This window comes from Lethenteron reissneri, chromosome 41, assembly GCF_015708825.2.
Source record: "Lethenteron reissneri isolate LAM-NWPU_2019-01 chromosome 41, ASM1570882v1, whole genome shotgun sequence".
In the NCBI taxonomy this organism is placed as follows: Eukaryota; Metazoa; Chordata; class Hyperoartia; order Petromyzontiformes; family Petromyzontidae; genus Lethenteron; species Lethenteron reissneri.
In genome coordinates this window covers 385,237-405,440 of record NC_083819.1, presented here as the reverse complement: position 1 = coordinate 405,440, position 20,204 = coordinate 385,237, and the positions used below count along the sequence as shown (strand labels likewise).

The 20,204-nt window shown below is 47.0% G+C and overlaps 1 protein-coding gene across 1 annotated transcript in view; it reads left to right on the top strand.

Annotated features, from left to right (window-relative positions):
* The first annotated feature begins 1,909 nt into the window (after nt 1-1,909).
* ZFYVE1 (zinc finger FYVE-type containing 1) overlaps nt 1,910-20,204 on the top strand; it is a 27,156-nt gene continuing 8,861 nt past the window's right edge. Inside the window, 7 exon segments of the mRNA XM_061568525.1 lie at nt 1,910-3,113; nt 9,917-10,198; nt 12,874-13,096; nt 13,929-14,140; nt 14,515-14,621; nt 15,228-15,336; nt 18,363-18,460. Coding sequence (XP_061424509.1) covers nt 2,268-3,113; nt 9,917-10,198; nt 12,874-13,096; nt 13,929-14,140; nt 14,515-14,621; nt 15,228-15,336; nt 18,363-18,460 — 1,877 coding nt within the window. The 5' untranslated portion in view covers nt 1,910-2,267.

Below are 20,204 nucleotides of genomic sequence, written 5' to 3'. Positions count from 1 at the left end.
ACATCATCGTACCTCGTCCATGGATTTGACATTTCTCCTCGAAGACGCTGATGGTGTCACCATCAACCGCAGCAGGGCATCAACAGGCCGATGCACACATTTCCTTGATCATGGAAATTAAAGACAAGCCTCAGTCGTGCGATTGTGGCCATGCACCAACAACTATGGACCGCCCAGTGAACCCAGAGACACACAGAGCTACAGGGAGACTCACGGAGACACAATTAGATGCACAGAGGCCCATAGAGATGCAACCCAAACTACGGAGCAGATATTCAACCACTGTACAAGGGTGGTCCAGATGTTTTGTGACCCCTAACTTTTGTTGCATTTCTGTTTTACTTTTAAAAATTAAGTTATAGAGAATTAAATTGGGGGGTCACAAGACATTTGGACCAACCTGTACACCCCCATAGGTTCCTTCAGCAGAGGAGGAATCGCGAAAGGACGCGAACTCTCTCCTGAAGAAGCCCTTCTCGTTGTGGATAGCAGAGCACACGACGTGGCATTTAGCTCCTGGACATATTGCCATCATCAAACGCAAGAATAGAATATAAATGGTTAAAAATAGGCGAGTATACATGCAGTGGTGCTATGAGCATCATCAACACAGAGTACATTACACCGTCAGTCTAGGGTTTCCATCCGCACTATAGCTGGTGGAATGTTATTCATCGCGTTATTCAGCTGTGTTTTGTATCGCCAGGTGAGAGGCGAGGATTAATCTCCATTGCGAGTGGGCTGGGTCACGAAAATGTCGACAGCAAAACAAAAGCACATAACATAACGACGCCATTAGAAATCAGTGGCAACACACCTGTTGTCACACGAGAAATGTAAAATAGTGTACAATCATGGACATGTGTACTGCGTGAGAAAGTGACTCTTTCAGAGTCCACTGTTGTATGCTTCTTTCGTCAACACGAAGTGAGATTTCTTCAAGAATGTCGCAAGTCTCGCCCCCTCGTTTGTATAGGCACTGTACGACCTTGGTCAACCCTTGACCGGTTCTACTTTGTTTGGCTGTCACCAGCAGGGAGTGGGGGGGGGGCTGTTCAACACATCCATTGTCAGGTGACACAGAGCAGCGATAGCCCAGCGCCATACAAAGTACAGCACAACCACAACTGTTCAGTCGGAAAGGAAACATGGTATGAGCTGGGTTATATGATTACTTAATAGGTTGCAAAGTATTGCATGGATTATTGGACTAATCGGATAAAACAAAAACGCGATAATGTTGGAGAGAGGTGGGTGGAAGTAACACGTCAATGTCCATATGTGCCGCTGGACGGGAGGTGACAATAACAAAGGGTACATTCTTAATCGATTATATTTTGTACAATGTTCGCTTGATTTAATCGTTCCATCTTTCAAAAGATATAACGTGACGTGTGCGTTAATGTGTCCGTGTGAGATCGCAGTCACTGCCTTTGGTAATCGATTTTTAATTACATTACTGTAACAGTACAATTTTCGAGTCGATGAATCGACTGTTAGCTGGTAAACATTGAACGCAATGATACCTCCATTGTATTGTCAATGTATTGGTGTGGGTTCGCAATCATTGCCTCCCTTAATTTATGGATATTTTTTTAAGTCGAAAATCGATGATGCCCCCACCTGCTGAAACATTGTCCATGATAACGCCATCGTGTTGTTGTGGGTTAGCAGTGACTTCCTCCCTTGGCAATACATTACTTATTTTCACATTATAGTTTACATTTTAACACGTAGGCTTTCGATTTAGAAAATCTAAACATTTCTAAGTCGATTAATCGATTACCCCCCCTCCCCCCCCACTGCTAAAACCTTGTGACGTCACGCCATTCGGTTGTTGTTGTTGAAGTCGTGGTGGGTGGGGGCTTCTGGGTCGCCCCCCCCGTGTCGTCACTTCCGGTGTCGTCACTTCCCGTGCCGCCCAGCTGATGGCGGCCAGACCGGGCCTGCTGCTTCCCGTCGTCAGTAGTCGGGCTGTGGAGCAGCAGCAGCAGCCGCCAGCACAGACGCCGCTGTCACCTTCGGCGTTAGCGTCAGCAGCCAGCAGTAGCGAGGACATTATTATTATGATGATGATGATGTGTTTGCGTGTAGGCAGTGTTAAACTGAATAACGACGTTCATGGGCATGGGTTGTTATTGTGGCTTTAACAGCGCTGTCGTGATAAGTATAATTTATATATCGTGTTAGGTTTATTAACGTGTACTGTTGTTGCTATTATTACTCCTACCACGACTGTTATTGGTGTTTTGTTTTTGTGGATCGGAATGAGCTCCGGAGTGAACAAAAACACGAATGGCTCCTCGGCCTCACCGACCAAGCCAGCGCCGTCCACCACCGTCTCAACATCGACATCAGCAATAGCTCCACCGTCCTCGGGCGGCATCACCTCCACTGGCCGTGGCTCCAGCGGCCATCATCATCAGCAGCAGCAACTTAAGCAGATCCTCCAACCCTCGGGCACATCGACATCGTCTCCAGGTGCTGCTGGTGGTCGTCCCAGCAGGACCCAGCAGCAGCAGCAGCAGCATCAAGAAGGAATCCCCGTGGCTGGAGCAGCGACCACCCAGCAGACATCACCGTGGGGCCCGCCTTGTCACGAACGCTACGCCTGTGGGGGGGCCGCCCTGGCCGAGATCGAATGTGACGAGTGTGGCTCCTTGCAGTGTGGGGACTGTTCCACCTTGCTGCACAACCAGCCCAAGGTAGCCAATCACGACCGGCGGCGCCTCGTGCCTCCACTGCAGCCAGGGCGCCCTGCTGAGGCCACCCCATCTGCTGCTGCTGCTGCTGCTGCTGGTGGTGGTGGAACTGCTGGAGCCGTGGCGACTGCAGGACCTGGAGGGTGGCAAGGCCCTGCGCCTTGCGAGGCCGAATCGTGCCGGCCGCGACAGAGGGCCACCATACGCTGTGAGCCGTGCGCTGTCAACATTTGCCGCGCTTGTGCCGACAAGGCGCACAACGGACGAAAAAAGCACAGCCTGGTGGCGTTGGCTGGCCGTGGGCGGCTGGACGGGCCCATGGAGCAGGAGGGAGATATGGCCAGGAAGAGCCGGATGAATGCGGTGGATGCGAAGAGCTTCTTGCTGGTGGACGAGACGGAGAGGCTGCAGGTGAGTTGGGTGGACGTGGGTTTATGTATATTGGGTTCTGTGCTTTTAAGTCGCGGTGTTCGCTTGGCCAAGGGTGGGATCGGGCATCCTTAACCAGGTCGAGTCCTTTGGGATGAATGTGTCCGTTTTGTGCCACATTTAAGTTTGGCGAGGGCCCACTGCGATGCAGATTTGGGATGGCTCTCTTTGTGTGGCCCCGGTGAAAGGCCCATTGATATGGATCTTTCAGGTGGCTTTCTTTGTCTCATTCAGGTGGCTTTCTTTGTCCCATTCAGGTGAGAGCCTATTGATATTCAGGTACAGTGATGTTCTCTAGGGGAGTCCCACTTGGAGTGAAATGCTTCGTTGATATTGGTAAGTTCTTGTCTAATGAGATTGATTACCATTATTGAAAGTGCGAACTCATCCACAGAGTTTGTATTTAGGTTGGTTTATTTCATTATATATCAGTCCATGAAGATGCATCCTTAACGAGGAGATCATTTGATGTACAGTACTTACTGTGTTTGAATTTGTCCTTCATATAACCCAGCTAAGAAACCATTAAGATACATGCACTGTACTTTATTGAATGTGCTTTCACCTATGTGAGGGCCAAGTGACAGTCTTTTTTTACTCGGCCAATTAAGACACACATTTGAGGTGTCCTTTATTTAACGAAGGCTAAAGGCCATTGTTTTTGTTCATCTTTCACAAGGTGAGTGTTAATATTCATTAACCAGGTGATTCTATATACAGGTGGGAGGCCGCTGAGACATGGCTTTGAGTGGATGTCCGTTTTTTTACCCAGGTGCAAGTCGATTGAGATATGGATTTGAGTAGCTGTCCTTTATGTAACCCCGGGTGTGATTTAATGATTGTTCGCCAGATCATGGTGCATTGAGATATACACCGATGCGTTTCACTGCAGATGCAGTACTGTACTTTATTTAAACCAAGTGGGAACCATTTGAAGTGACTTATCTGTTAATCAGGTGAGAACCATTCCATGCAGTTGGCGTCTCCTTTGTTTAAACTATGCGAGTGCCAGTGAGCATACCTCGTTTAGCTGCTGATGTCATTTGAACCAGGGGAGAGTCAATTGAGACGCATGTTTATCCAGTTGGGTCAATTAGATACCCTACAGTACTGGATTTGATATCCTTTAAATCAGGTGAGACACATTTGGTTTGATGATCATATTTAGATAGGTTACAATTTCGACAGACTACAGTTGCTTAGTATCCCTGTACGAGAAACTGAAAATAGAGTACCCCCAATTAATCTCAAGTTAAACACTTTAACTGGTTTTCTTTAGAAGGCTTTTGTACCTCGAGTCGAAACGGGGCTCCTTATCCATATGTCTAGACATTTCTTTGTATCTGCAGACATTTCTTTGTTTGTCTGGAGGTATCTGTATTTGTAGATAGTATATGTATCATGGTGTCTTTAGAGATGCCGTCACAATTTCAAATAACGACGGGCCTATGCTGGTGAAAACATAAATATGGGGGGACAAAATAGGACCATATTAACAGCAGAGTACATACTCTAGCGTATTCTGTTAGACAACTAAGGGCAGATACATAAATTAGTTCTTGACATCATTTGTCCATGATTGTAATTTAAAGCGTATCAATGTTGTTACGAAATAATTTCGTCCTATATGGGCTCTACCGTAGTAACCATATTTACCCACTTGAATCTGTAATGGGAGTTATGGGCGGCTACCCAGGATGTGTGGCTTTATTTTATTATTTGTTTTTTTTGGGGGTCTTGGACAAAACAAAAGGCTTGCTGGAACTGTGCACTCCGTTATGTAACCAGCAGCATGGGTTTAACATACTAAATAATAATCAAGCTTTGTTTTCCAGTACTATACCAACATACGTCCGAATGGAGAGAGTCCTGCACTGAGACACGGTAGATTTATCTCTCACTGCAGACGTTTACAAGGCAGTAAAATTGGCCCAACGGATGATTATCACAGAGAAGCCACAAAAAAACTACGCAGTAGGTCCACTGTGTACATAACAACATTGAACTCACCCACCACATACAGTATGAATTGCTCAACGCAGGGTGTGCTTGATTCACAATTGGAAAGGTTATGGGTTCAAATCCTGCGTGGTTGTTGACTTGGCCACCGTGTTTCTGTGCTCGTTTTAAATGAAAGTGAACGATAGTGGTCCTCCGAAAAGAACTGTAACCCACCATGGGAATGTGGAGTTTCCACGACTGGCTAAGGGCTGCTGCCATTGGAGACGGGCTCCACCCTCTTTTGTGCCTTTAGAGTCGCGTGACTTTTAACTCTACACTGCATTGAGGGCATATTCAATTGTCCTGGCAAGAGTTTTGTGAACTGTCGATGTTTGTCGTAGCTCTAAATAATATATCAGCCTCTCTGGGTCATTAAGAACTGGAGTTGAGTCATGTGTTCAAATTGTAAAAAAGGCATCCTTTTTTAGTTTTCTCAGTCGTATATAATCGATAGGTTTGTATAATGTTGTCTGACCGGTGTAAAGCTGTGTCGTCGCAATGGATGAGCGTTCATATTTAAACCTTGACTTAAAGCTTTCGTGACTGCAGGAATTCATATTCTTTGGGTCTTTTGGTAAAGTCACGTAGGTTGAAAGACGATTGCTTGTGTTGTGATCGAAACGTCGTCGTTTTTTATTTTCTTTCAACCTATTTACGTGACTTTACCGAAGGGTCCAAATAATACGTTCATATTTATTAACGCACCGTTCTTTGTCAATCCACCTCTTGACCATACTTCGCTATGCTTCTCGGTGCAAGGTTGGTGAAAGTGGAAGGAGCCAAGACTGGCTCAGATACCACTCGCCACTGGCGGTGGCTGTGGTCGGGAATTGAATTCGGGTTGCGGAGTTCGTAGCGATATTCCGGGCCATGTCACGAATGTGCCCAAACGGCAAGCTCTGTAAGACAACACTGCATGACATCACACTGCAGCAATCAAGTGTGTTGCCCAAGTACCATTCTCGTCCCCGTCTCGGGCGTGGTGCGTGTTGATCCTGTTTGGACCTAAGGCCGTAAGACGCGGTGGCGAGATGTTCACGACCCCGCCTGTTATCAAGGAGGTCGCGTGTTCAATTCCGACCATGACGCCTGCTGTATACTTGGAGTTCACAATTAGAATGAACCTGCCTTGAGAGTGTATGGCTGCTGTACATTTCGCTTTGTTGAGCTGTCGTTTGTCGCTGGTTCGCTGCTCAAAAGGAGCTACATAGCTCAGTTAGCCCCCCTTACCTGGCCAAATAAAAAAGTTTAGTTTACATTCTTAGAACCTTTAGGATCCTTTTAAAGGATGTGCATTTTCACGTGCCGATTGTGACGTCTGCTCACACACCTCAGAAAGGTTATTTCCAAAGACGGTGTTGGCTTGTTCCTGTGTGGTACGTTTGTGTATGCACTGTACATCGGGCTATGTTTATTCTAGTGCTGGTGTACCAGCGCAGGCTCAGTGTCAACATTCTATATTCCATGAGACTGCTGTAGCGATAACAACAACAACGACAGCAACCACAGCTTCAACAATAAGAAGGTAGCCACGAAGAGAAAGGTGCTGTTGTTACAACGTGAAAGAAAGCACGTTGTGTTGTTGGCTTTTGTTTGTATCGAGGCTGTGCCGGAACAGGGAGGCACTGTGGTACATTCTGCGACATGTCTAGGCATGTGACGCTGACAGAGCCGCTGTCACCCACTCGCCTGCATTACATCGGAGCGTGCGATGTGATTCGTGGATTGACGGTTCTATACAGAACATGTTTATTGAAGCGAGAAGTGGGCGCAGTGGTTCCCGGGCTGCGCTAGCAACCAGTTACGCACGGCGGCTAACGATTTTATCTTGGGCCTCCCCTAGGTCCACTCAGCTTTCAGTGAGCAGTGTTGTGCAAGGTAAAGGTGCCGTGCTCCTGGCCTCACCATTCGTTTCTACACCATGGTAGTTCTAAGAACCACAGCTGGCTACGAAGGCTGCAATCGGGATGTTGGAGTTTAGTTTGTTTCGTCACTGTTTGAGCATGTGGTATGTGAACCTGGCCTCGGCTGCTCCCAGGACAGCTGGGAATACAATCAATACCTGTCGGCGTGGGGTCAGAAACTTCGGCAATGGGGGTCCGGCAAAAGAAGGGTGTCTGGAGATGGCCACACTGCACCCTTGCTTACTCCAACAGCATAAAACAATTATAACATTGTATCCATGTAAAACACGCATATAAATACAACAGGTATTTTACCATCATAATCATGGATGAGAAGGCCTCTCCTAGCCCCGCCACCATCTTTCATGATCCTACGATCTAATATCCACCAAGCTTCTGTGCATGACCTAATTTCATTGCTCCATCTCCTTGGCGGTGTTCTCTTGAATACATTCCATTCCTTGGCTGCGATTCCATTATTATTGACATTGGCAGTCATTAAAATTTGGCAAATTACCCACAAAATTGCTAAAATGTGGTGACAGTATAAATAGCAATCAGACCTCTTCTGGCAGTCGACAGCCCCAGGTGACTTTCGCAAGTGATACATTCCTGGTTCTAACCTGGTTACACAAAATAAACTTGAAACATTCTTCCAGCTGTGTCCTGCCCGAGCCCACTTTACAGTTGTGTTTTACACTGTACGCATTTATATGGCTATACAGTATTGTGTACATGTGTACGTCTAACGTGAATACTATATACACTAATTTACACATTATGTCCCACCAAGTGTCATATGCCCTATTCTACGTCAGTCCACCTGATGATAGAACGGAATGTACTGCTTCGGCAAGCTTGGCCATTCCCTGTTTCTGTTACTCCTTGTCTCTGTGTCTCCCCACCCAGTCTCCTTCTGCCTTTGCCTCCTACTAGCTGTGTATGTTAATTTCGCCATCTTTCTTGATCTACCTATGTGTACTTGTCTATCTTTGTCTCTATCTCAGTTGCTAAATGTGTTTGTATCCCTTTGTGTTTTTGCATCTCTGCCTGTGTCTCTTTCTCCTGCTCTCTGGCTCTTTGTATCTCCCTGTATCTTCCCCTATCTCTGTCTCCCTGTCTATCTCTCTCTGTGTCTCTGTCTTGCTTTGTCTTTGTCTGTGGCTATCTCTCTGTTTTTGTCTCACTTTTTGTTTCCCTGCATATCCAACCGTCCGCCTCCCACTTCCTCTGTGTCTCTGTTTCTGTCTCCGTCTCTCTATCTCGCTGTCCCTGGCTTTCTCCCACTCTTACGTGTCTCTTGTTTTTTCTCTCTCCCTGACCATGTGTTCATATGGTGGGGGTTGTTATTGCCGTCGCAGCTCTTCCTTCCATACCCTTTTCACCCCACCCGCAAGTCCATGGTGATCACATGACTATCCTGGCCTATGGTTTTCAAACCTAAGATCTGCCTTAATATGTTTCACTACTTATATATAGAGAGGATGCTGCCGTGGTGTAATCATTAACACACTCGGCTTGTCATCCGGAAGTCACCGGTTCGATCTCCAAGCGTGACGGTTAAGAATAACGGTGCACGCTTTTTTTGTTGTTATTCCCTTGCCTCTGTCCATCCAGCGGTATAAATGGGTTGTTCACCACAGTAAGTCAATCGTCGGGTTACGTGTGGTGAGGTAAAGTGTGAGTACTCCCACCTTCTCCAGGATGATCTGGCGAGTGTGAAAGAGTAGGCCAAATACCCTCTAGAAGGGCTCTGTTGCTTACACTCCGGGAGACCCTGCTGCCATCAGTGGTGTGAGCAAGTAGTTGAAGGCTCCACCTCTTCCTTTTATAGATAGAGAATCGAATGCTGAATAAGTTACAATCATGCATCCATGTGGAATGTGTAACGCTTGAGCAGAAGACAGGGCAAAATGCATTTTCACATTTTAACTTTGTCATTGTTGCGCTGAATGTTTTGGCAATCCTATTGATCAATTTGGTGAATTTTCAATAGGGTCAGTGCCTCATAGCAGCACCGCTTTTCCTCCAAGTCGGTAGATATTCGGTCATCTTTACAAGAGTTAAACCCCCCCAAAACAGATGGATTGACATACAGCTCATGCATTCATACTGTAGTTCGTGGTTGACAAGTGATAAAAAAAATGGTATTTGGCTGAATTTTTAATATTTTCGTTTTACACGGGCTAAAGCCAGGATGTCCAAAGAAAACCCACAAATGCATCCAATTAACGCTCAACATCTGCAGATAAGGCGGAAATCTACTTTCTGCACTTACTTCTACAGGCAATATGTTGCCCAGAAGATTAGTGCTTTTGCACATAATGGCTCCGTATCCATGTGTCCCGCAACTTTTAAGTCACTGGACGCCATGCAACAACTCCGACAGTGTGCATGTGGTTTTTTAGAGTTAAATTATTTTTCCCCAGCTACATTCCAATCGTGTTAGAGGTGTCATGTCGTGAGATGACTCAACGGTGTCAGCGAGCAGCATATGACTCTGTCAGAGAATGGCCCTGGTACATGTTTTTAATGTCAGTTCAAGAGGCCTTTTTTCCATATTTTTACGTACCAATTTTTGTTAAGTCTCCAGAGCTGGAGTATAGTCAAATTAATTGAAACCCCAAATTTGATATGAGCAGTTGTTTATGCAGTCATTGGTGTAACCAGACTGAGACAAGCAACTGGCCCGCTACCTTTGAGAACCCGGTTTAATCACTCGTCTTGCCAGAATCAAACCCGGGATTAGCAGCCGTGCCAGCTCAGTGATCCGAGCCAACTGTGGCCACCTCCTGATCTTTGTTACATTTTTTAAAATGTACACGTTGGCTGCAACATCTCGACCTTAACCTATCCATGTTTTTGTTGTTTCATCGGCAGATCTCCTCAGAGCAAGAGCTGATTGAGAAGCTCAGTTGCCACGCGGAAGACCTGCTCAAGGTGGTGTCGATCATAGGCAACACGGGCGATGGAAAGTCGCACACGCTCAACCACACGTTCTTCCACAAAGCCGAGGTCTTCCACACGTCGGCCACGCAGGAGTCGTGCACGGTGGGCGTGTGGGCAGCATACGACCGCAACAACAAACTGCTCACCATCGACACCGAGGGGCTCCTGGGTGTCACGGCCAACAGCAGCCAGCGCACGCGACTGCTGCTCAAGGTGGGCTCCTTAAGTGCTTTTCCCTGGCAGGCCCCAAAGATAGTCGGCGTCCAGGCCCCACGTGCTCCGTGAAATAGCTCGCACTCGCGTTTGGAGTTGAGTAGATGTCCACATTTTTTTTAAAAACGAATTTAGTGGTGAGAATACTCTTCCACAAAGCGTTTTTTACATTTTAGCCAGCGGTGATGATGATGATTTCATGAAAATCATTGAGCGTGCCGATGGTAAAAACTATAAACTATTTTTATTCTACCAGGTTTAGGCCCACTGAACCTAGCTTTTTCAGAAGTAATCTGGCCACAAATGATAGCTCAACAAAGGGGCTCATTACTAGGAAATGTATAACAGCCAAATAATCTAAACACATGTTTCTAAATGTGGAGGTAAAAACTGGAGGACCCGGAGAAAAATTCACACTACTATGGGGAGAACATGCAAACTCCAAATGTACAGCCATCTGGACCAGGATCGAACCCACGACCTCCTGTTTACCAGGTGTGGGAGATTATCACACCTTGATCGCGAGATGTTTTGACTGCCCACCAAAGACCAAAGTATGACTGACCATGACGAGACAAATGAACTAGTCTCATGAAGATGCAGACGAAGTTCATTTAGCAACGTTCGTCAAGACTGCGGTGACTTGAGGAAGAACATAACTGGTAATTGGCAATATATGCATTATAGAAGATTTACTGAATTTTATCTGGGTTGGCTCACAAGATAATATTGGGAGGGAAAGAAATGCGCAACCCTCGCACCAACTGATTCAATTCAATCTGCTCACACCTTGATGGGCAGGCTGAGCAGCGGTTCGCTTTCAGGTTGCGTGCTTCATGAGATGCCACGCGCTTGTTTAGAGTTGATTCGATGTGCAGTGCCCCCGAGTAGACTACAACACCTGATTTATCCATTGCGGTCGCCTATCCAAGCAAACGCTGTTAAGGCTCCGAGATATGATGAAATTGGCGCATTCCAGGTGATTTGGTTATAGGCTGTATGCACACCTCTATTCGGAAGCTTTGTAGATAGGGTTAGTTGATCACGCAAATATCATTAGTGCAAAACCAGATGGAATAGGTGGCCAGCAGATGGCAGTAGAAAACAATTAGGTTTGGAACCCTTTTATGTGTTTTCTTAAGCATCTTATCCTGTTATGAAACTTTTTCTGGGTAATCTTGATTCTGCTGACATGCAGAATATTAATTACAAAGGAATTGTCCCATAATCTCAATGCAAAACCCTCCTGAAAATAGAGTTTTAATAGTCGGTGAGGCTCACCAAGACTAATAAAGGAGTTATTTATGAAAGGCAGATATTTTTGCCGTTCAGGGATCATTCATCTGTCCACCGGTCCACTCGGAGCACTTATTCACTTTCTACTTGTCGCAGGAGCAACCAAGGACTGTAGCTGTTTGTGCTGCGCTGACACTGCCTGAAGCACTGATGAATGTGACTGCGCTTACCACCGGAGTGTCATGGCACGGAGTTTTATAGCCGCTGAGCTACGCCGAGTGACAGGAAGAGACAGACTGTCTTGGAGAATGGTCGTTAGGGACATTTTATTCCATCAGATTGATGTTCACAGAATCTGTCTTATGAAGCCCTTTTGTGCGGAGCAGTGTAGAGCTCTCAATCTGTGATTGTTCAAGCAGTGACATGTAAGGCCCTGTTTATTTTCATAAAATGTTCAATATTATTTGATTATTTAAATGCATTCTAATTACTACTTGTCAGTCTCAGTACGGGCTCGATTGGCCTTTATCCCCGAGTCGATAAAATGAGTTTCACTTGGTGTTGTGGGAGCACTGAGCCGTGGAGGCATGGGAGAGTGCCGTGCTCTCTGGAGTTGATACCACTGGCTGAGAGGACCACCAATGCAGATGACATCTGCTGCCCAATGGTTGTCTGAAGATGGATAAATTGTGGGTCAGATTCACATATAAATGAAACAGACAAAGATACATTGACTTTACATGGCCCCCATTGGTGTTAATGGAGGAATCACCGTAAGGCAGACAAAAAGGAGCATTTGTTGTCATGTGAATATGGCCCTACGACTTGGATAGTGAAACATAAATTGATTGTTTTGAGTCTCAGCATGCCTGTAATATCCCATTGTAAGACCCACGATTTCAGCTGTAGATGAATAAACCAAACAAGAAAAAAGTCATGGTCAAAGCATATCCATTCTCATTTCAGAGGCTCTCAGCCAAGCACAGTAGAAAATTTACATTCACATGGTAGTGGCCAGCCCCCATAGACCAGATTGTAACTGGCCTGCGAATTTAGTTCATATGGCCATGGCCACATGAGGACTAGCATTTTGAAATAATAGTTATCTGTCACTGCAGCATGGTGGCCACATTTATCTGATACCAGAGGAAAATATATTCGATCTGGCAACACCTGTGTGTCTAAATTCAGCGCGCAGTTACAGGAGTGATCTGAGGTGTGTGTTAGTGTGTGGCCCACCACCGAAATTAGGCCCTCGGTAAGGAAACGGTTTCCAACTCTTGCCCTCGAACCACCACGATTGGGCAGACCAGATGAAGGGCCGGACATGAAGCGACACAGAGGCCAAAGCCATGATCATGAGCAGAGCAGCCACACGTAGGACCGCAATGGAGCGAGCGTGCGCAGAATTGTGTCTCACTCGATGACGCACGCACCAGGTGATGGCCGTGTCGGACGTGGTGCTGTATCGCACACGCGCCGAGCGACTGCACAGCGACCTCTTCAAGTTCCTCGGCAACGCGTCGGAGGCGTACCTCAAGCACTTTACCGGCGAGCTGCGCGCCACGTCGGCCCGCTGCGGCATGGAGGGCCCCCTTTCCGTGCTGGGGCCCGCCATCATCATCTTCCACGAGACCCAGCACACCAACCTGCTGGGGCAGGGTGAGTGCCTTGGTGATTTGTGCGAATTGGGTCGCGGTCAGCCTTCGTTGTGTTGGAGAGTAAGACCACAACATTTATAAATGGGTTTACGCTCCAACACATGGCTTTGCTGAACTAGTTACTAATTGACACGTTTAGTTTGCATGACAAATCTTTCTAATTGGCTGTTGGGTGGTGGCGGGTTTAACGACACATTAATATTTACGCGATCTAACCCCAACAAAAAAGATAAACCTTTATATTGGATAATATTGGTCACGAAAGCCTACTGCTATGCGTTACACTATTGAGCGTGCAGGCAGTGCAATGGCACTGGAACTGCACTGGGGCCCACGGGCCAGAGAGGCCCAGCTGCCGGCCTTTGAATGAGGGGCAACATTGGAAATGGAGCCACAGATTTTATTTCGTGCATCAGGGCCCATCGAACCTCGCTGCACTGCTGAGGCACCAGGCGTGTAACGATTTCTTGGTCATAAATTGACGTTGCGATTTAATTTAAGAATAATTTGTTTCAGTTTTTTTTTACAATTTTGTTTGCAACATTAGCCAAAGCATAATAAATACTACCATATCATTTTAATTATATTTTCATAAGTTGAAGATCATACATCTTGCGTGCATTGTTTAGGATGTGTATTGTGAGCATAAAGATCAAATACGTGAGTGACTCTCAAAAGTTCAACGCAAATGGACTTTTCAACACATATACTATACTCCCATGTCCGGCCACCTCACAACTTCTCTAAACGAAAGTCGAACGAAGGTTGACTTGTGACGTGCGCATGCCGCTTTTTCACTCGATGGCGCGACATTCGTTTGTTCGTCTGCACAGGGGAAGGCCAGACGCCTGAGGTCTTGCTGCAGCGCAACTTCAAAGAGCTGAAGTGCACGCCGGAGGCGTTCAGCACGGTGGAGTACGTGGGCACGCGCACCTTCAACCCCCCGACAGACTTTGGCGGACTGTTGAGGGTCATCCAGTACCGCCTCAAGAGCAACAGCAATCGCGCCTCGCGCACCCCGGGTGTCATCTTCAAGGCCCTGGAGGTGAGCGGCACGGCTTGGCGTGCGTGCGTGTGACCCTCTCAGCCCGCAGTTGGCTAGGAGAATTCCCAGTGTGACCCGTGGTGAACTTGGAGATTCTCAATAGCTAGGAGAGGTATCCAATGTTACCCATGAGGAACTAGGAGACCCTCAATGTGGTTTGTTGGGAGCAAGGAACGTATCGAATGTGACCTGTGAGGAGCTAGAAGATTCTTAGTGTATTCTGTTTGGAGCAAGAATATTTATGTCTCCCACGGGGTGCTGAGGGATTCTCACTGTTGACCTTTGCGAAGCTCGGCGATGCTCAAAGTCGACCTGTGGCGTACAGAGGCTGCGTCCCCTTGGTCACGGCGTGCGGTCGCCTGTTGTGGGTGCAGGCGCTGAGCGAGCGATTCAGCGGAGAGATTCCTGTTGGCGACATGGCTCGCAGCTCCTTCTTCCCAGACGAGTACTTCACCTGCTCCGCGTCCTGCCTGAGCTGCGGGTTTGTGTTCCGTCTTTTGCCACCAACTGATCTCTTCAACAGTGGAGAGCCTGGCCTCCACCATAAGAATGTATAATTTTCATCACTGGCTTATTGCGTCTTGTTGTTAAGCACGTAACGACGCATCGATTCGTCAGTCGATTTTTAAGGTCATTATACGTGTACGTGAGCATCGATTAATTACGATTTATGCAAATCGTACACAAACAGCCTGTGACCAAATCACCCAGAATGCACCTGATACCGTCAGGTTTCGGAAGCTAAGCAGAAACGAACATGGACAGTGCTTGGATGGGCCAACATCTATTAAACAACTGTTGTGGGCTACTGCTGTGGTGGTGTGTTGTCAGCAGAGGGCAGTGCAGACAAGTCCAAAATTGTACTGTGCTATGTTGTGGTGTCTATGCTTCCCGCCTACACCAACCCTCAATGACCAGTGTGGTGAAGTGACATGGAGCCCCTCATCCAGCAGTGCTTTGACAAAGTGTCGTGAAATACTGTTACCATGACAGGGCTCATCTGCATTAAATATTCATAAATGTAAATTACATCCCATTTTGCCGTTCCCCCCCCCCCCCCGCCCACTTACCGCTGCCACCCATGCAGGCTTCGCTGCCGTAACAGCATGAACCACCACAAGGACGGGGTCCAGCACCTGGCAGAAGGACGCTGCAAGTACAACTACCAGTGCGACAATCGCGTGTTCACCTGCAAGGCGAGGTTCCCACACCTACACAGACAAAGTCCCTCCCTGTAGCCTACACAGGCTCTTGGGTCAAGTGTTGTTTTAGCGAGAACCTACAAAAGACCCAACATGGCACACGAGGCGGTGGGTGGCCAGCACCACGCCCGACCGCCTTTGTCTCTAGTGGCGACGTTTACACATCGCACCAGGTATTCATTTGAGGCTGAGTCGACCTCGGGGAGCCCCAGGACCGGTTCAGATAATCGTCACTGGTGTTGACCGTGGGCAGGAATCGAACCCGGTTCGCCAGATTTGTCGTGCATCGCGCTAACTGCTACACTACCGCACCCCATATGCACACAGCTCCATACACGCGCATACCCCAGTGTTCTAGAAATGAGCACGAATCGATGGCTGTAGACGCTGCTCCAGGAGACCAGGTTCAGGCTGCGTTGTTGGATTTTCTCTGGGTTCTGTTGTGTGCGCCTCCAACTCTTGTGACTCGGGCATGGAGTGGAGTTTGTGGATTGCTCCGTGATCATTGTGCTACCCGGCAGTGGTTGCGCATGCCTATAATCTGGTATGGTGTGGGCGGGGGATGGTAGTTTTTTTTATGGGTTGTACCGCGTGTTGTTCCCTCGGATGTCAAAGTGTCACTCCATGTGCTGGAAGCTTCTTCCAGAACCGAATGAGAGCAGTGAGATGAGTGCTTTCACCACTGTGCCGCCCGGCTCTATATCATCACGACTTCCCGTGAATTTCGACCGTTGACGACTTGGAGAGTGCAGTGGCGCGTGACCTTTGTAAAGTGCGCAATCGGCAGGTCATAAAGTCCGCGATGGCCTTGTCAATGTAGCGGTGTCATGCATTACACTGTGCTCAGTTGAGTGTACCGGGCGCAGCACCTGTTTGTCGAGTCAGCGCTTGTGTGACTTTTTGGCCTGGGGCGGTCTCCGATGAACAACACTGCATGTCACTGATGCCATGCGAGGTGGTGGTGTTTGGGTAGTAGAGCAGCTGCGGACCACATGGCTGCTGCTCTGGCTAGCACTGCAAGCGAAGAAGGATGCTGGATCTGATTTGCATGTGGATGGGTGTCTGTGTCGTAAGAAAATAGACGTAAGAACAGTTTTAGAAGTATAATAATAAAAGGGATTAATCGATAAAAATCCACTTATACCCCATCCACGCATTAAGCAAATTGTGTGCCTCAGAATCGGTTATAATAAAAAAATGACTCCTTTTCATTGTAATTTACAGACTTTTGTCAATCCACTACTGGATGAAAGCCCTCCCCACCCTGTGTCAGTCGTGGTGGTTGATGAAGGGGGCCACGCAGGACCAGGTCAGATATCATTCACCGGTGATGTGATGTCGGCTGCGGTTGAGAGTCGAATCACGGATCTGTGGGTTCATCGTAGGCATGGCCCAAACAGCTGGGCTACATCTCGCCTTGTTTATGGTGTATACAAATGTCCATCCTGGTCTATTTTTAGCCTATTGGAATAAGCAACACAAAACACACGAGATGGACAATACAAGATGTACAGTACAAAAAAGACGGTCATTAATTTTTGTATCAAATTGTGATCTGGAATTGTGACAATTCATCGATTGTCCTGATTATTTACTTGCATTAATTCGATTCATGTACAAGTTTTAACTCCCACGTACGCAAAAAAAACATGATACCGAACACACAGTAACCAACGCATGGTAACATTACACGGAACACCGCGTCAGATCGTCAGTTTTGTTGGAGTCGCTTCAAGATAACTTTGAGCCAGCGAGTTGCACCACAAATACTGTGGTCAAAAGTCAGTGACCCCCCCCCCCCCTCACTCGCTCGAAAGAGCACTGGACAATGTTCTGAGCCAGTTGTGGAAATTACTCATTCCTTTGGTGGAAGTTGTCTCTTTGTGGCGGCCGCTATTGGAGTCCCACCAGGCGTTGCTTATTTTAGCCAGTGAGGCTTGCTTGAGCTTGGCCAGGTTTTAAACTCGTACTGGCTTTATAGGGGTGCCTGGGTGCTGCGGCTGCTTTGCCTATCGTTTACACACAGACGATTGTGACTCGGCGGGCGAAGTAGATTGTCATGATGTTCTGGAAGGGCTATCAATCTGACATGTGGCACACTGTCTATGACTATAACAATCCTAAAGGGTTAAATGTTTGACTTTGGACCTCCAAAAAGTACAGTCCAGAGGATAGCTCTGTGATATGTTCTTCAGGTGCTAACACGTGTGTAACACGTGTGTTGTTCGGAGATGTACAGCACGACCGCAAAAGGCTACGCAATGCTGGCCCGGAAATCGATTTGTTTCAGTCATGTGGCAGGGTCAGCCTACAGCTTCACATTGCTTTGATATACTCTCCACATCAACAAGTACCCTGGCAAATGTGGAGTGTGATGATGACGCCAATATAAAGTTGTTATGAGTTCTGCAAGTAGCTGAATATGCAGTAACCTAGCTAAAACGTTTTGTGAATGGCAATGCATTTCCTTGATGTGTTCATGTTTTATTGTTGGGTATCAGATAAGCTTTAACTGTTTATTTTCTTTCGTATAATATGAAGTTTATTTGATCATTAGGTATTTAGAGTAGAGACCATAAATGCAGAGAGGTCATAACGTTTTGTAACACAGTGATTAATCAAACACCAAATCTAATACATCATGAAAAACCTTAAAGACACATCTGTTAAGGTATCCTCTCCAACTCTGCTGGACTTATACGTGTGTGTATGTGGATGCTGCCATGGGGGGTAATGGTTAGCACATTGGACCTGCAAGCCAGTCGATTAGCAGCTCGCGTGTCGCCCACCTTTTGCGGCATGTCTGGTCACCCTGGATGAGGAGACCAGATACCCCTCCAGAGCTCCCCCAAGTTTTGGAAGCTCTTTTGCCAGCGGTGACGCAAGCCATAATTGGCAGAGCTGCACCATAGCAGACTCTGTGGGCTGATTGACATTTGTTGTGCGGGGCTGTGTCTTGCCATTGTACTCTTCTTACGTGCTAATCGCTCATAGTTGCTGCTGTAATCTTTGTTCCACAGCATTGTTATGAGAATGGGAAGGAGGTCATTGTGGTCCCCAAGACATCGGCTTCAAATGAATCGCCGTGGTTCGGCCTCGCGAAGTACGCCTGGTCCGGGTGAGTACTGGCAGTGTCAGTCCTGCTCACAGCGCCATTCCATCATTCCACTACTCTAGTAATTACGCAGCACTTTTAATAATGGGAGTAATAATACTAATGCTAGCATTTATACTGCACTCACAACGTAAAAAAAATATCTTGGAGCGCAGTTTGTTTAGCTTAGGAGACCCCCTAATGTTAGTTCAGCACTATGTGGCACAAGGTGAACACAGCACTGTCCTGCAAGTGGACATCAAGTCTGCCGGTAAGTGGGGGGGGGGGCAATGTTGCAGTTCAATGTTCCAATTAAGTAATTACCTGGTAAGTTTTCAACTTGAGCATGATATTACCCAGTTCATTACACTAATTTGGCAAATTTGGATAATGATGCCGGCACCCATCACGGTGGCGAGATGTTAACTCCCTCGCCTGGTATGCAAGAGGTTGTGGGTTCGATGCCGACCCTGATGCCTGCACAATTGCAGTTTGCGTGTCTCTCTCTCCCCGTGGTCGTGTGGATTTTTCTCCGGGTCCGCTGGTTTTTCCTTCAACATTAATAAACATGTTTTTAGAGTATTTGGCTGCTGTAAATTTCCACATGATAAGCCATTTCATTGAGCTATCATTTGTGGCCAGATCACTTCTGAAAAAGAGCTACATAGCTCAGTGGTCCTTATCTGGTAAAATAAAAATGTGCTTTTTTAAATTGTTTTTATTCAAATAACATTACTGGATTTTTTTTTACCTCCACTGATATGAACGGCGTGTATTTATGGTTCATACCCCCACCGTATTGACCCAGGGTGCCGGTGGTCTAAATCCGCAAACCTCTGCAAAAAGTGGAAAACGCACTCCCGCTTGACAGTGCCATGGTCGTATGTGCACACCCTTTGCGTCAGTCTGCTGCTGGATGAGGGCATCCCCTCCCCTGTGCAGGTCGTGAGGGTTACTTGGCCGTACTTGTCCAAACTTCACCACTCTGGTCAGTGCGAGTTGGTGAAGGCAGGGGAGCATAAATGTGGAGACATATAAGTACAGTACAGCAATACATTTTGCTTAACTGCTAGGCCCTACGACAACCTGTTTGTGTGTAGAGGTCACTCATTCGAGTACTCGTCAGGCTTATTCCTCATAGCTTTTTAGAACTGACAAGGTAGGGCACATTCTTATGGCTTATTCATGAGTTCTCATATTTCATTAAGTTAGCAATACATAGCTCGATAACTGCTATGTATGAGGCATGAGTCACCACAAGGCACCTATGTCACGGTAAGTCACTTAAAATTCTTAAGAGTTTAGTAGAAACACCCAAAGCTTCAAAGGCCAGATGTGTTGACTTCTCTGCCTATTTTGCTCCAACACAGGAGCTCGTGACTATCTCAAGGTGCTGCAGTGTGTGTCAGGAGTGGCCAAATTCTGTTCCCTCCGGGTCGCATTCCAACACCTTCACGTGGCCAAGAGCCACAAGACAAACGTGCACCGAGCAGGTCACGTTAGTTGGTTACACTGGTAGCCTTGGAATTTTTAATCTAGAAAAATCTGTGGGAGTATTCATGTCTGGCTCCGCTGCCACGGACTTTTGTGCCTCATGCCACTCCCACTTCCGCAGATTTATTCCCGTTTCAAGCAGACATACATAAAAAAAAATTAGCTGCATCTCGATCGAACCGCAATTTAACTACACGAGAGCCGCATGGTTTTTCCACCCCGGCATATGGGTGTGTGCATGTGTGAATTTTGCCTGTGACAAATTTCCCCTGGC